General features: G+C 41.1%; 1 protein-coding gene across 1 annotated transcript; it reads left to right on the top strand.

The window, feature by feature from the left end:
• Positions 1-3,382: 3,382 nt before the first annotated feature.
• svopl (SVOP-like) lies at positions 3,383-13,227 on the top strand. The gene is made up of 16 exons (XM_080421382.1): positions 3,383-3,529; positions 5,589-5,749; positions 6,293-6,384; positions 6,559-6,657; positions 7,150-7,221; positions 7,325-7,449; positions 7,848-7,911; positions 8,283-8,408; positions 8,834-8,962; positions 9,970-10,043; positions 10,503-10,699; positions 10,788-10,899; positions 11,445-11,526; positions 11,727-11,816; positions 12,838-12,951; positions 13,060-13,227. The coding sequence occupies exons 2-16, from the start codon at positions 5,611-5,613 to the stop codon at positions 13,069-13,071; spliced, it is 1,527 nt and encodes a 508-aa protein (XP_080277508.1). The 5' UTR covers positions 3,383-3,529; positions 5,589-5,610; the 3' UTR covers positions 13,072-13,227.
• Positions 13,228-13,752: the final 525 nt, after the last annotated feature.

The raw sequence follows: 13,752 nt of genomic DNA, 5'->3' as shown, positions 1-13,752 counted from the left end.
AAGGGGCTGTTTAGGTAGGGTAGATATAATGCTTTGAGCTTTGTGCAATACCTCTTGTTAACCATTAGTCCTACCTGACCACTGGATCTAAATTTCTCAATAGAAGAGCAGCAGGGATCAATCACTGCAGTTGTGTTAGTTATATTGTATAACATGCTCTACCATACAGATCAAGTACATTTTATTCACACAAAAAAGTACAAAGTTAAATGAACACTCCAGATTTGACTGTGTATACATAGAGAGATCAACATGCTATGTTGCTTGCCTTCAACAAAAAGAGGCAATGGTATGAGGTTGGTCAGGTTTATTGAATTGTATTTGCTAGGTCTCATGACAATGAAGTGCTCTCTGTTTCCATCTGCTGGTTGTTTGGATGCATGGCTGCCTGGTTCCCATCTCTGATATGACTATTTTCTCTGTCGTGGTTTTAATGAATTTGGTCAGTATGTTAATGCCTAGGTCCATGGAGGAGGAAAGAAGGTTTGCCTGTTCCAGCTCTTTGCTCTTTCTACAGCATGTTCGACTAAGTTTGTGGCTTTAGCTACTCGTGATGTGCCAGTTAATGTTGTTCTCAGGCATGCTGCTATAAAAAAAAAGTTTTAAAACAAGTTTTAAAAAAGTGATGAGTTGTTCCACATTTAAGTCAAGAGTGAGCAAAGAGTGAGTAATGTTACAGTGCCATCCAACCATTGTTCCATCCAAGCACAGAGTACATTGTGATAATCAAATGGTAGAAAAAAAGATACACTATGTAAAACATCATTGTTTCTCTTGTTTTGCATTTTCAAATGATATTTTTGAATCTTAAATGAAAATGTCTATTATACTATATAAATGAAAGTGGGTATGGTGTTGTATAGAAAACATTATAATATTTTATTTGTGATCACTATTATCGAACGGACGAAGAAAATCACATCCAGCAAAGGAGGCTAAGATATATCCCTCCCATGGACCAATAGAGAACCAGAACTCTTCCCCCGTCGGAGCAAATAACTTTCTGATTGGACCTAGCACCTGTCAGTCAAGTTGTAGGACTACACTTGTAATGTCACAAGTGTGTGACAGCCTACAGAATCGTAATGGTGCTATGACAATGACAAGCCCCTCTGTTCCTATATGCACAGAGGACTGAGGTGTGTCTACATCGATTAACTCACACTGTCACACCCTTGGAATACATGTGAGGAGGGGGTGACCTGACCTACAACATACACACATGCAATCACGCACACAAACACATGTAGTAGTCACACACTGCCATCATGAACACACTACGGACATCGGTAAACCTGACTGAATAGAGAATAATTCTCTTCTCACATCAAACACTGGATTGCCAGCTGCTGCTGTGCAGCCATCAGCATCTCCTGAATGTTTCCTAGATATCTATGTGTTTTCTAGACCTGCGTTTCACAGTTTTGTGTTTTCTAGATCCATGGTCCTCTGCGAGTATCCAACCAGGACCGATATGGAGTTGCCCCTCAGCACACTGGTATTGAACCCAGCAGGCCTTGGATCTGGGTCAGTGTGGTGCCCTCACAGGAAATCGGCATCACACTATTACTTTCAAAATAGCATACTCTTTTATTGTCAGTACCTAAGCCTGTGGCACACTACCAGTAGGTTTTGGTCCAGAGGCAGGTTCAAGAGCAGCCACAATGTATGTTCCCAAACTAGCTTTCCAACTAATCCAAGTCTGTATTGTCTGTCTGACTGACAGGACCCATTATATTCACTACCCCCCCCCCCCCCTCTCTCTCTCTCTCTCTCTCTCTCTCTCTCTCTCTCTCTCTCTCTCTCTATATATATTTTGTTCTCCCTCTCCTCTGGTGAGCTGCAACCCTGTGGTGTTTTAAGTCTGAAAGATGTGATCAACAAACATTAAAGAAGATGTGTTAAATAATGAATTTGGTGTCAGTGGATTCATGGATTCATGGCCATTACCACTTTAGTAGAAATGTAAGCCTGATTTATGCTTCATCGTACAATGGTGGTGTGTAGGCCTACCGAAAATAGCGGATCTACAATTGTAGATCGGCTGTTTCTGTTATGTTGTATGAGGAAATATAAATCAGGTATTAGTTATAGTGACAGCAACAATCTCATTTAACAGTTGTATTGCTGCCTCCATGGCTTTTTCCAAAAAAGTCATGGGACGATGATGACTGAGAGATGGAATGTTTACACGCTTTGGGCAACTTTTGTTTGAATGTTTACACACCTACGGGCATTCTCATAGCTGTAGGGCAGGCTAATGTTTACTTGTGTAAATAGGAGGGTCACTGTAGGCAAAAGAAAACACATTTCTGGACAGGCAGACACAGACCAACACACTTGTTGTATACTGTACAAATGCCTTTATGTATGATAGAGCTGATAAGGGAGCTGATAAGGATCGTAAATCCTGCTCTATGTTACAGTAATTAAAACTAATTGTAGTTAAACAGCTGAAAACCCAGTGTAAAAAGGATGAGACGAAATCAAAGACAGACACAGGCCGGTTCTCAAATTAAAAAGTTGACATTGTATTAAGAGGGAGAATCAATACACAAGGCACCGTACAGCAAAAATATCTCTCTGACTAAACAGTCAATGACCACAACAGTTATACACAAATGAAGTTGTTGTTATCAGCTCTGACGATGACATTTGGCCATGAGGAGCCTCGCTCGTAGGTTGAGAGAGAAGATGGCAAGCTGATGGTGTGACAGTTTATCTTGGACAAACAGCGTCCAAATGTCTCAAACAACACGTTGACCTCGGCTCTGACCGGCGTCGCTGGAGGTGTTGTTGCTTTGTCATAGATGGTCAAGTTAACTCCAATGAGCTGTTATTGTATTCCTCCATAGATAATCAGTGACCTCGGAGGGCCTGCGCTCTGTACAGCTCAAAACACATGCAGTCTCTAGAGGAAAGGAGAGAACTGATACTAGGATTAGTTTTGTCCAACCTCGAATATAATAAAACATAAGACTGGTAGGCAAACTTGAGTTATGCCAAGATGGCACACTAAAATATGATATGATGGCAGAGTTAGACATTTTATATGAACGTGACATTGGGACAGTTATGACACTAGACAAATGATTATTATAAAAAATATCTAACAATGTAGGCCTACATAACTGTTTCAGATATATTACATTTTTGGGTGCTTTTCTGCCTTACTTAGATAGTGGAGATTCTTTTTTTTAGGGACAACCCTTTTCAATACTTTCAATTCTCTCTCTCTCTCTCTCTCTCTCTCTCTCTCTCTCTCTCTCTCTCTCTCTCTCTCTCTGTGTGTTGTTAGGCGGGTCCAATAGGGGGCTGAGTCTAGTCTCAGGTTTCAGGTTGAGTGTCACTTCCTGATACACCTGTTCCTCCTCAACCTGACGAGCATTACAAACATTCTCGCACCGGCTGAGTGACAACAACTGCTCTAACGTTACCTCTCTCTCTGATGTACAATTACCTTTAAACATTTACGAGACTGGACGGTAAATGCAGCGTGAGTTCAAGACTGAAGAACAATCAATCGTGTGTAAGTACATCTTGATAAGCTCCTTTCAAATGTCCCGCAATAACCAGCTTTGTTGACTGCCGTGAGGAGCGCTCCAGAATAGATACATAGGCTAAAATCTGCAAATGTTTTGTGTATGTAGTAGTTACATACATGTGTGTTGAATTCCAGACTTTTACTTGTAACAGGGTATTTCTACATTGCAGTATTGATACTTTTACTTAAGTAGATATGTGAGTACCTTTTCCACCACTGGTTAAACCTCTGTTCTAGCAAATTACAGACCTATTTCAAAGCTTCCATTCATTTCAAATATCCTTGAAAAAAATGTTATCACAATTACAGTCCTTTCTGCAGGTACACAGCATTTTTGACATTTTTCAATCTGGGTTTAAAGCGTTTCATAGCACTGAGTCAGCATTGCTGCTGAGGGTTTTTAATGATGTGTTAAGGACCACTGACTCTGGTGACTCTGAAATTCTGCTGCTGCTGGATTTATCTTCTGCTTTTGATACTTTGGATCACAAAACTCTAATTTCCCGATTAGAGCATTGTGTTGGTGTCAGGGACACTGCTTTAGATTGGTTTTCATCCTATCTATCCGAGAGATGCTTTTCAGTCAAATTTGGGAGATTTTGTATCATCTTCCACCCCCCTGTCGTCCGGAGTCCCTCAGGGCTCGATCCTTGGGCCAAAACCTTTCTCCCTATATCTTCTCCCCCTGGGATTAATTTTTAAGAAACATGGCATCTCCTATCACCTTTATGCTGATGATTCTCAAATCTATATGCCCTTAAAAAAGCATAGCAACAGCTCCCTGACACCTCTTTTTGACTGTCTAAACGACATTAAGGCTTGGATGGCTCTTAACTTTCTAAGTGTAAATGAGAGTAAAACAGAGGTCATAGTATTTGGGCCTAGTGGTCCTGGTGTTGTTCCCTCTGACCTTGGTTCCCTGCAGCCTTATGTTAAATCCGTTGTCTCAAATCTTGGTGTCAAATTTGACAATGTGCTCAAACTTGATAAACAGATAAATGCTGTGGTAAGGGCCAGCTTTTATCATCTAAGGCTGCTCGCCCAAATCAAGTCTGTACTTTCTTTTAATGATTTTGAGCGTGCCATTCATGCTTTTATCACCACACGCTTGGACTACTGTAATGCACTTTATGTTGGCTTAAACAAAGCCTCCATTGCACGTTTACAGCTAGTCCAAAACGCTGCGGCACGTCTCCTAACGGGAACCCGCAAGCATGACCACATTACACCGATTCTGGCTTCACTTCACTGGCTCCCAGTTCGCTTCAGAATTGATTTTGAGATTTTATTGTTTGTTTTTAAATCACTGAATGGCCTGGCACCTCAGTATTTATCTGAACTCCTAGAGGTGTATAACCCCCCTAGGTCACTACGGTCTGCAGGCCAGTTGAAACTTGAGGTCCCAAATTCAGATTTGAAAACCAGAGGTGACGAGCCTTCTCCAATATTAAACTGGCCCCCACCATCGATACTTTTAAATCTCGCCTTAAGTCCCACCTTTATGCTTTGGCGTTTGACCCTGTTTGAGTGTTTCTGTGGTCTATGTTGTCTCACTGTCTGCTGACGCGGCTGCGTCGTATTTTCAGTGATGTCTCTTTTTTTTGCTTCTGTGTTTTGTTTTGTCTCTGTGTTTTTTTTTACTTTCCCAGTGTTTTTTTTTTCTTTTTTCTGTACAGCACTTTGTTAACCCTGAACAAGTTTTAAAATGTGCTATATAAATAAAGTGGATTGGATTGGATTGGACCACTGGTTAAACGCTTAAAAACCACTGAGCTCAAAGTGCAGTGGTTTAAACAAATTTTATTCTCTGAGTTCATAACTGAAGATTAGTGACTGCCATATGTTTTTGTACTTCTCATTTACATTTTTTATAATACATTCATCCCATTTTTCACAGAAAGGTATGACAGAAATGTAAATAAAGTCTCATTTTAGTAATTTTGATTTATCCATCCGTTTATTTATTCACACATTTTAGACTAGAGTTACTTACTAGCTGACTTTTTTTCCTCCTTTCTTTTTGTTTATATTTGTGAATGAATAGCCTACACAAAGTTCCATCAAAGATGATGGAACCTTGTAGTATGGGGGACTATATGAAGACGCAGCTGGTAAACGCTATCCAGCTTCAGGAGTTGGACGTGGAGTTGGAGCAGAACCCTCACTGCAGGACACCATCGTCACAAGAGGTCAGAAGCGAGAATGGTGAGTCCCTTTCACATAGATCTTTCAGTGGTTCTCAACCTTTTCAGGCCGTGACCCCCAAAATAATCATATTTGAACTGGGGACCCCCCACCCTGACAGACACTTGGAATTGTAGGAGTTGAGGCTTTACATTTACTGTTACTCAGTTCCACAGATAAATATTGTGAAAATAGTAGATCTACAAGCTCACAACTTGCGAGGCGTTGTGAGCTTGTAGATCTGCTATTTTCAAAAATGTTGCCTCATACAATTTGGCCATTGTTCGACCAGTCTTTATAGTATAGTTTGTTGATTACTTTTGATGCAGTAATGGTCTTTTTCTTTCTTTCTTTTTTTGAGGTATTTAAAAGGTCTTAAAAGTCCTTAAATGGTCACTTCACTGTCATCTAGGGACCCCCCAAAATCATGTGGGGACCTCAATGGGGGTCCCGACCCACCCACAGGTTGAGAACCACTGCTTTACATAATGTATTCTTCCATTCTTCTATCCTTGGTATCATCGATGTTGTCAGACTGATGGGGTGGTTGTGTTTGTGTTCCAGTGGAGCAGACGTACAGTGTGGAGGATGCTGTGGAGACCATCGGCTTTGGTCGCTTCCACGTCCTGCTGTTCATTATCATGGGCAGCGCAAACGTGAGGCTCTCTTTCAATCATTTCACCAGATTGGTGGTTTTCATTAGAATATAAATGTGTTACTCTCTGCAGCCTAATAGCCATCTCTCCTTTTCCATCTCTCACTCTTTTCTCTTACTCTGTCTGACTGTGTGTGTGTGTGTGTGTGTGTGTGTGTGTGTGTAATGTGTACAGATAATAGAGGCAATGGAGATTATGCTATTAGCAGTGGTATCACCTGAGATCCGCTGTGAGTGGCGTCTGGAAGACTGGCAGGTGGCCCTAGTGTCCACGGTGAGTGGTTTCTTTTCTACCCAGTCACTGACTGCAACCGATTCTACAAATGCCTTCTAAATCAATAGTTCTCAAACTTTTTTTGTGCCAAGGACACCCAAAATGATTTGTGTTTGACCGCGGACACCCCCATCTGAAAATATTTTGTGCCTGGGACCCCCAGAAGAGAAGATTTAAAAAGAAATGTAGATGTACAAGCTTAGGGCACGAAGTGACATGCTGTGAGCTTGTAGTGTACATCTGCTATTTTTGAGAACCACTGTTATAAAAAACATATGTTTCTATATATAGCAAAAAATCTAAAATGACACCGATGCTTTCCCGGTTTTAATGGGTTAAGGCCTATTTTATACTTCGACGTACAAAAAAAAAATTGGGATGCCCAGGTGAAAATGGTTAAGAGGTGTTTTCCACATTATTAGATGCTATATCAGATTATCTTGTAATCTACAGATTAGCCTACTTTAACTTCCTTTGCACTATTGCACACAGATGGTGTTTTTGGGGTTCATGGTGTGTGGAGTGCTGAGCGGGTACATCGCAGACAAATACGGACGCTGGAAGGTCAGTACTATGAATTTTAGAGGAGGTTCCAGTCTTTAAATCTCAATATCTCTGTTTTTACATATTTTCTAATTGTATGTGTCTGTTTGTTTTTCCTCTCAAGGTGGTATTCTTTGGTTTTATCTGGAGTGCCTATTTTTCAGTTCTCACCTCCTTTGCACCCACTTATGGTTGGTTCATATTCCTACGTAGCATGGTAGGCTGCGGTGTGGCTGGAGTGTCGCAGGGGTAAGAAAACAAACACACACACACACACTCACACGTTTGTATTACTATGCTTGTGAGGACATCAACATTTTAGGACAGCAATTTTCTAACCTTGACCCCAAAAATTGCCGTTAGTGAGGTTCTAGATCTGCTATTTTCAGGGCACGACACCGGCATGCAAATAATAAATCAGGCATAATTCCGACCCCTAAACCTAACCTCTTGTCTAATTATAATCCTAACCACCTGAATCTTCTCCTCCATTGTAAAACTCTATTTGTATCCATAAAACAACCATGTCTATTTCTCAAATTCTTTGGCCTTCACAAGTCGCAGTTACGCACGCACGGAGACACAAAGTATATCTTGATTGAAAACATGCTCTTCTGGTTTTACTCTTTTTTTTTTTCTCACTTAAGGTTTGTCTTGAAGACAGAATTCATCCCTGCTAAGTACAGAGCCTACTTGCTCCCTCTGGCCTCTGTAAGTAGTGATACCACCATTTGTATCTTTTTTTACGGCAAACATTACAAATTAATATGTATATTTGTCCCTAGCCCCCATTTGAAAATGTTTTGTGCCAGGGAGCCCTGTACCAGATTTGGGTTGTTAGAATGTTTCCAAAAAGAGTTTTTGAAAATAGCAGATCTACAAGCCCACAACGCATCGCGACGCATTGTGAGCTTGTAGATCGTAGATTTTCAAATAGCCGATGTATATAGGTTTAAAGTGCTCATGCGTCCTAGTCGCTTATTTTGAGCTTGTTTTCCTAGACCTAGTTGCTCATTTCTCTCACAAAATCTGGCAACGACGCCAAAGATGGTCTCTGTGACTGTGTGTTTCTGTCACTGCAGATCTTTTGGATGGTAGGCTCCATGCTGATCATCATCTTAGGCATGCTTCTGGTGCCCACCCTGGGGTGGAGGTGGATGATCCGCCTATCAGTAGCCCCCAGTATCATCCTCATCTTTCTTTTCAAGGTGGGATTCTCTCAGGACACCCCTATCCCCTTTGTTTTCCTTCAAACCCACCAGATTTTCCCATATCCCTACTAGGGCTGCAACTATTGATTATTTTCTTAGCGATTAGTCTTGTCGAATAATCGAAGCTTAAAAATAAACAGCGTCGATTATTCTTATGTCTTATGTATCAACGAATCAATTAACAACTGAAGCATTGTATTATCCTTCGTTGTCTGTGTGTTGTGTGAAAAATAGTGGAAATAGCACCTATAATGACATGCCCAAAATAGGGATGGATTATTAATTGATTATTTTATGAAATTATATATATTTTTAAATGATATATAATCAATTAAATCAATTGGTTTGATTAACTGTTGTCACCCCTAATCCCAACCCTTTGGCTTCATCGTGTCTGTGTGTCTGCATGCTTGTCTCTGCAGTACATTCCAGAGTCGGCACGTTACAATGTGTCTGCGGGGAACGTTAAGGCGGCAATGGAGACCCTCCAGAAGATTGCCAAGATGAACAACGCCTCCCTTCCACCTGGACGGCTGGTAGAACCTGTGGCGGTAAGTTAATATATAGATGATTTCAGCATATTGTTGTAGTATATTTGCTTGTATAACATTAAAATTCTTCTGGTTATATATTGCAACCCCTTCCAACAGATTGAGAGAGAGACACAATTTGCGGGTAGTGAAAAGCCACAAATGAGCTTAATACATACATTTAAAAAAAAAATTTTTTCCATATTAACTCAGTTCGAATGTTGAAGAAGCTTTTTATTCCAGCCGATAGAATTACATTACAAAAACAGCTGTGTTTGTATGCGTTTTCAGCTTGTGACATTAACATGCAGACAACATTTGCGGTTTGTGGTTTTGGTTGGTCGTTGGCCACATTGTTCTCCGGTTTCACCCTCCTAATCACCGCCCATCAGTATCCATGTGCTTTTGTGTTTGTGTACAACAGTATTCTTGCAATGGCTGCTAGCAACAGAAAGAACACACAACTTGCTAAAGATTTGAACAAATATGTTTATTATACAGTATATTATACTGTACACTGGTCCATGAATATGTCTTTGACTGTGTCAAGGACGGGTCAATGTCTCCATCTTATCCTCCTAGCACAGGAATGTGGGGTGGGTGGAAAAGCTACAGTAAGGTCAGGAGTGTCTTTAGGCATTTTAGAAGACGCATCTTTAAAAAAAAAGTAAATAACATGTCCGTAGCATCTGTGGTGGACAAGTAATCAGCATAAATCTATCTAAATAATGTAAATTACCCATCCATCCATCTTCAACCGCTTATCCGAAGTTGGGTTGCGGGGCAACAGTTCCAGCAACGATCTACAGATATCCCTTTCCCGGGCAACATTATCCGCTTCATCCTGGGGGATCTCGAGGCGTTCCGAGGTGTGCCATGGAGATATAATCCCCCATCTGGTCCTTGGTCTGCCCCGGGGCCTCCTCCCAGTGAAAAGAATAAATATACATGCCGTTTACTTGTATATACTTTTGGGTTTTATGTGTTTGATGACCCCATCCCTGTTGTGTATCATATGTGTGTTTTAGGCTGATAGGGGCAACTGGCGTATCCTTGTCAGTCCAGCATGGAGAAGGACATCTGTAATACTGTGGTACACATGGTAATGCTCCTACCACATGTAATGTAGTTTATTATAGACTATTATTATAATTTTTACAAGACCGGCGCCATGCAAGTCGGGAACGATGCAATACACGTTGGCAAGTCTGATGTACTTGTTGTACCCGTTGTCAGCTCCACTCACATCGCATTTTGTTCGCTTTCTTCACTATGACCACAGCTCTAGTTTCTGTTCCATTGCACACGCTGCCACTTAAATTGGCACCGTGGCACAAATGAACACACAGACAGATATACACACACACAAACAGGCTTTGTGAATTAATAGAATGATGATTATTGTTATTATCGTTAAAGCTAATTGAATAACATATTGCATATTGGTATCTCTATAAATCTATAGAGAATGCTTGTCTGTGTATGTGTTTATGCATGTGTTTATGTGCTCACATTTGTGCATTTTCTTGGACGCTTGTGTGTTCTTGTGCCTGCATGTTAGGTTTGTGGCTTCCTTTTCCTACTATGGCTCTGTGCTGAGCAGCTCAGAACTTCTGGAGAAAAACCTGTTGTGTATAACGGACGCTGATGCGGACCACCAGGTCAAACACCGCCACGAGGACGGGCTGTGCTACTGCATCCCCTTTGGAACCAACGACTACAACACGCTCCTCATCAGCTGCCTCGGGGAGGTTGCACGTGAGTGAGGGGTGGGGGTTAAAACGTTGCCATGTCCAAGAGGAATAACTGAACCCCCTCCTCACTCCCCCTCTTTCTCTCTCCGCAGTTATCCCAGTGAACATATGCTTGTTGAATGTGATTGGACGAAAGTTGAGCCTGACGGTGCTGCAGCTCGTAGCGGCCATGTTGTTTATGCTGGTCAACGTCTGCACCACCATGTAAGACCCTCAAGCAGTGTTAATTCTGTAGACTAAAACTATGAGAAATGTTCTTCACTGACAATTTAGATTTTTTTACCCAACCTAAGCGCTATGATGACTAAAACTATGACTAAATATATTGACAATTTTGTCAACAAATAAAACTAGACTCAAATGTTAGGGAGGGACTAGTGAACAAGAGATCTAGTAGAACTAAGATGAGTCATACTCATTTTATGTTTGCAGGTGTTAACCAATCTACAAGCTCTCAACGCGTCACAGTGCAACACGTTGTGAGCTTGTAGATCTGCTATTTTCGGCATGTAGCAAAGCTTGCTGTCAAAATTAACACTGCCCTCAAGCCCGATTTATACTTTGTTGTACAACGGCATCGAGGCGTAAAGCTAACGACGCGTCGTGGAAGCAATGTGTTGTGAGCTTACGGATATATTTTTCGGTCGTACGAGCATGAATTAGGCATCACTCATTGACTTTTCGTGTGTCTACAGTACATTCTGTGGTCCCATGTTTCTCTCCCTTCATTTCTCTTTGTCTTCTTCTAGGGCTGGTTTTACTGTGCTGCTCTTGTTGCTCAGGTCTTTGGTCTCCATGAATTTTAATGTGGTGTATATTTACACTGCGGAGGTATGAATACAAGGAATTTATTGTTCAGTCTTCAATACCGCATGCATACTAGTGAAGGACTTCTTTTAAAATAATTTGTCACAGCAAATGTTTTAGGATATTTATATATTATTATTATATGTCACTTTACCATGTGTCCATGAGCACTAGTCCACAGCGCTGTCTCTCTCTGTGTTTTACACTTAATCTTTCTGTTTAAGGTCTATCCCACCATAGCGCGGTCTCTTGGAATGGGCTTCTGTACCTCCTTCAGTCGTATTGGAGGCATGATCGCACCCTTCATAGCACAGGTATGTTGGTGCCCCCCTGGTCATTTCTGTTCTGTGACTTGGACAAATCACATTTATTTGTATAGCCCTTAATACACTGTTGCAGCATCAATGAGCTCTACAGGCTCACATTAACACAGGAAACTCATTACAACCCCCTTTACTGGAAGAGAAATTGGAGAAACCTAAGGAAGGCTCACAACAGAGGGGCACCTTCTTCCCATGATGCAGTAGATGCCGGAGGGGCAATATGCAAATTCAAAACAAACAATAAAAGGTTTAAATCGGGTGTATTGACCCCATGCTACTTTTGTTACAAGGGCCCGGGTTGGAATCTGACTCCCGGTGTCATGTCTCGCGTCTGTTTGATGCAGATCAGTTGAGGACATACTGCCCTAAACGAGGCTGAAAGGGAACCGCAGTACAGTCAGTGGGGTCAGTAAAGTCCACAGAGGATTTGCCGTAATATATCGTTGCTGTCGTGCAGAAACCTCTCATCTCCATATTTTAACTTTTAGTTTCTTCGTAAATTAACGCCCTACTTGATCATACTAAAGCATCAAAAGATCCACAAGCTCAAAACACGGCGCGATGCGATTTGAGCTTTTCGTTCAGCTACTTTTGATATTTTTGGATTTTAATACTGAAAATTATATTTGGACATATGAGGTTTCCACCCGACAGACCATATGATGCTGTCTGATGCAGATCAGTTTAGGACACACAGCAGCCACGGTGGAGAGTAGAAAGGGAACCACAGGGGCCAGTGGTAGAACGACGATGCAACCAGGGACGTAGGGTTGTACATGGCCTAGATTCTATATAAAAACATCTTTCACATAGACATGACACTCAGACAAGGACGACAAAACACAGTGATGAGACACACAGGGGTAAGTAGAAGAATAATGAAGCCCTCTGAGTGTTCTACTCTGATGTCACAACACCTTTCCCCATGTCTGGTTTAAATCCTTAGAGAAGAAATCTCTTTTCAATAAATGTACTGACTGACTGACTAAAAAATGTCTTTATTGTTTTACAGGTGTTGATGTCACACTCTGTAATCTTGGCCATGACTCCCTTCGCCCTGGCCTGTGTAGTGTGTGCAATTGTAAACTTTCTCTTGCCATTTGAGACCAAGGGGAGAGCACTACTGGTAACACATCACCCATTTTTCCTCTCAACATTTTGGCATATCTTTATTTCCCAATTGATCTGTGATCCAAGGAATGATTTTAATGTTTGTATTTCCATTTCTTTGCAGCAAAGTTCCTGATGTTCTCACTGATCTTCTATTTTTATTTTGTAGCATATGTATTATTATTATTATCATCATGTAATGTACAGTTTGTTGTTTGGTCTATTAAACGTTATACTGTCAACTGACTGGCGCGGTCTTGATTACCAGCCAGGCAGTATGACAACATTTTTACGTTTTGTGTAATGTTGTGTTTTATTAAAATCATTTGAGACATAAAAGAATCACAAACAATTATTCAATGTCCTCTAATTTGAGGGCGGTTAATGTTTATTGGCAGTGCAATTGATGGGTTCATAGGTTTGTCACAGCCGTTGGAATAGGTACAGATGGTGCTCAAACGTTTTGCCTTATGAAAAGGGAGCAAACCATCACAAGTACCCTGGCATTTTACATCACCAGAACACTGGCATTTTACATCACCAGAACACTGGCATTTTACATCACCATTTTATTTTCGGTCTGTACATTCCATCCAGTCTACTGTATATGGGTCTCCGTTAAATAAAGGGGAAGAGAGACATTTTCTTGCTGTTAGATATATGGCTTGTCATTGAGTAAACTTGTACATTGTCTGCAGAATATTGTTCTCGCACCCACATCAGGAAAGCTGTATACACGGCAACAGTTTAAGCTCAACCGTACTTTTCAGAATCTCAGTGCTGAGAGGATATTTGAGAACGTCTGCACGGAACTAGG

The sequence above is a fragment of the Gymnoscopelus braueri genome (assembly GCF_963280865.1).
Source record: "Gymnoscopelus braueri genome assembly, chromosome: 23".
NCBI classification, from domain to species: Eukaryota; Metazoa; Chordata; class Actinopteri; order Myctophiformes; family Myctophidae; genus Gymnoscopelus; species Gymnoscopelus braueri.
Note: the sequence above shows the minus strand (reverse complement) of the source record. Positions and strands in the feature narration are given on the sequence as shown.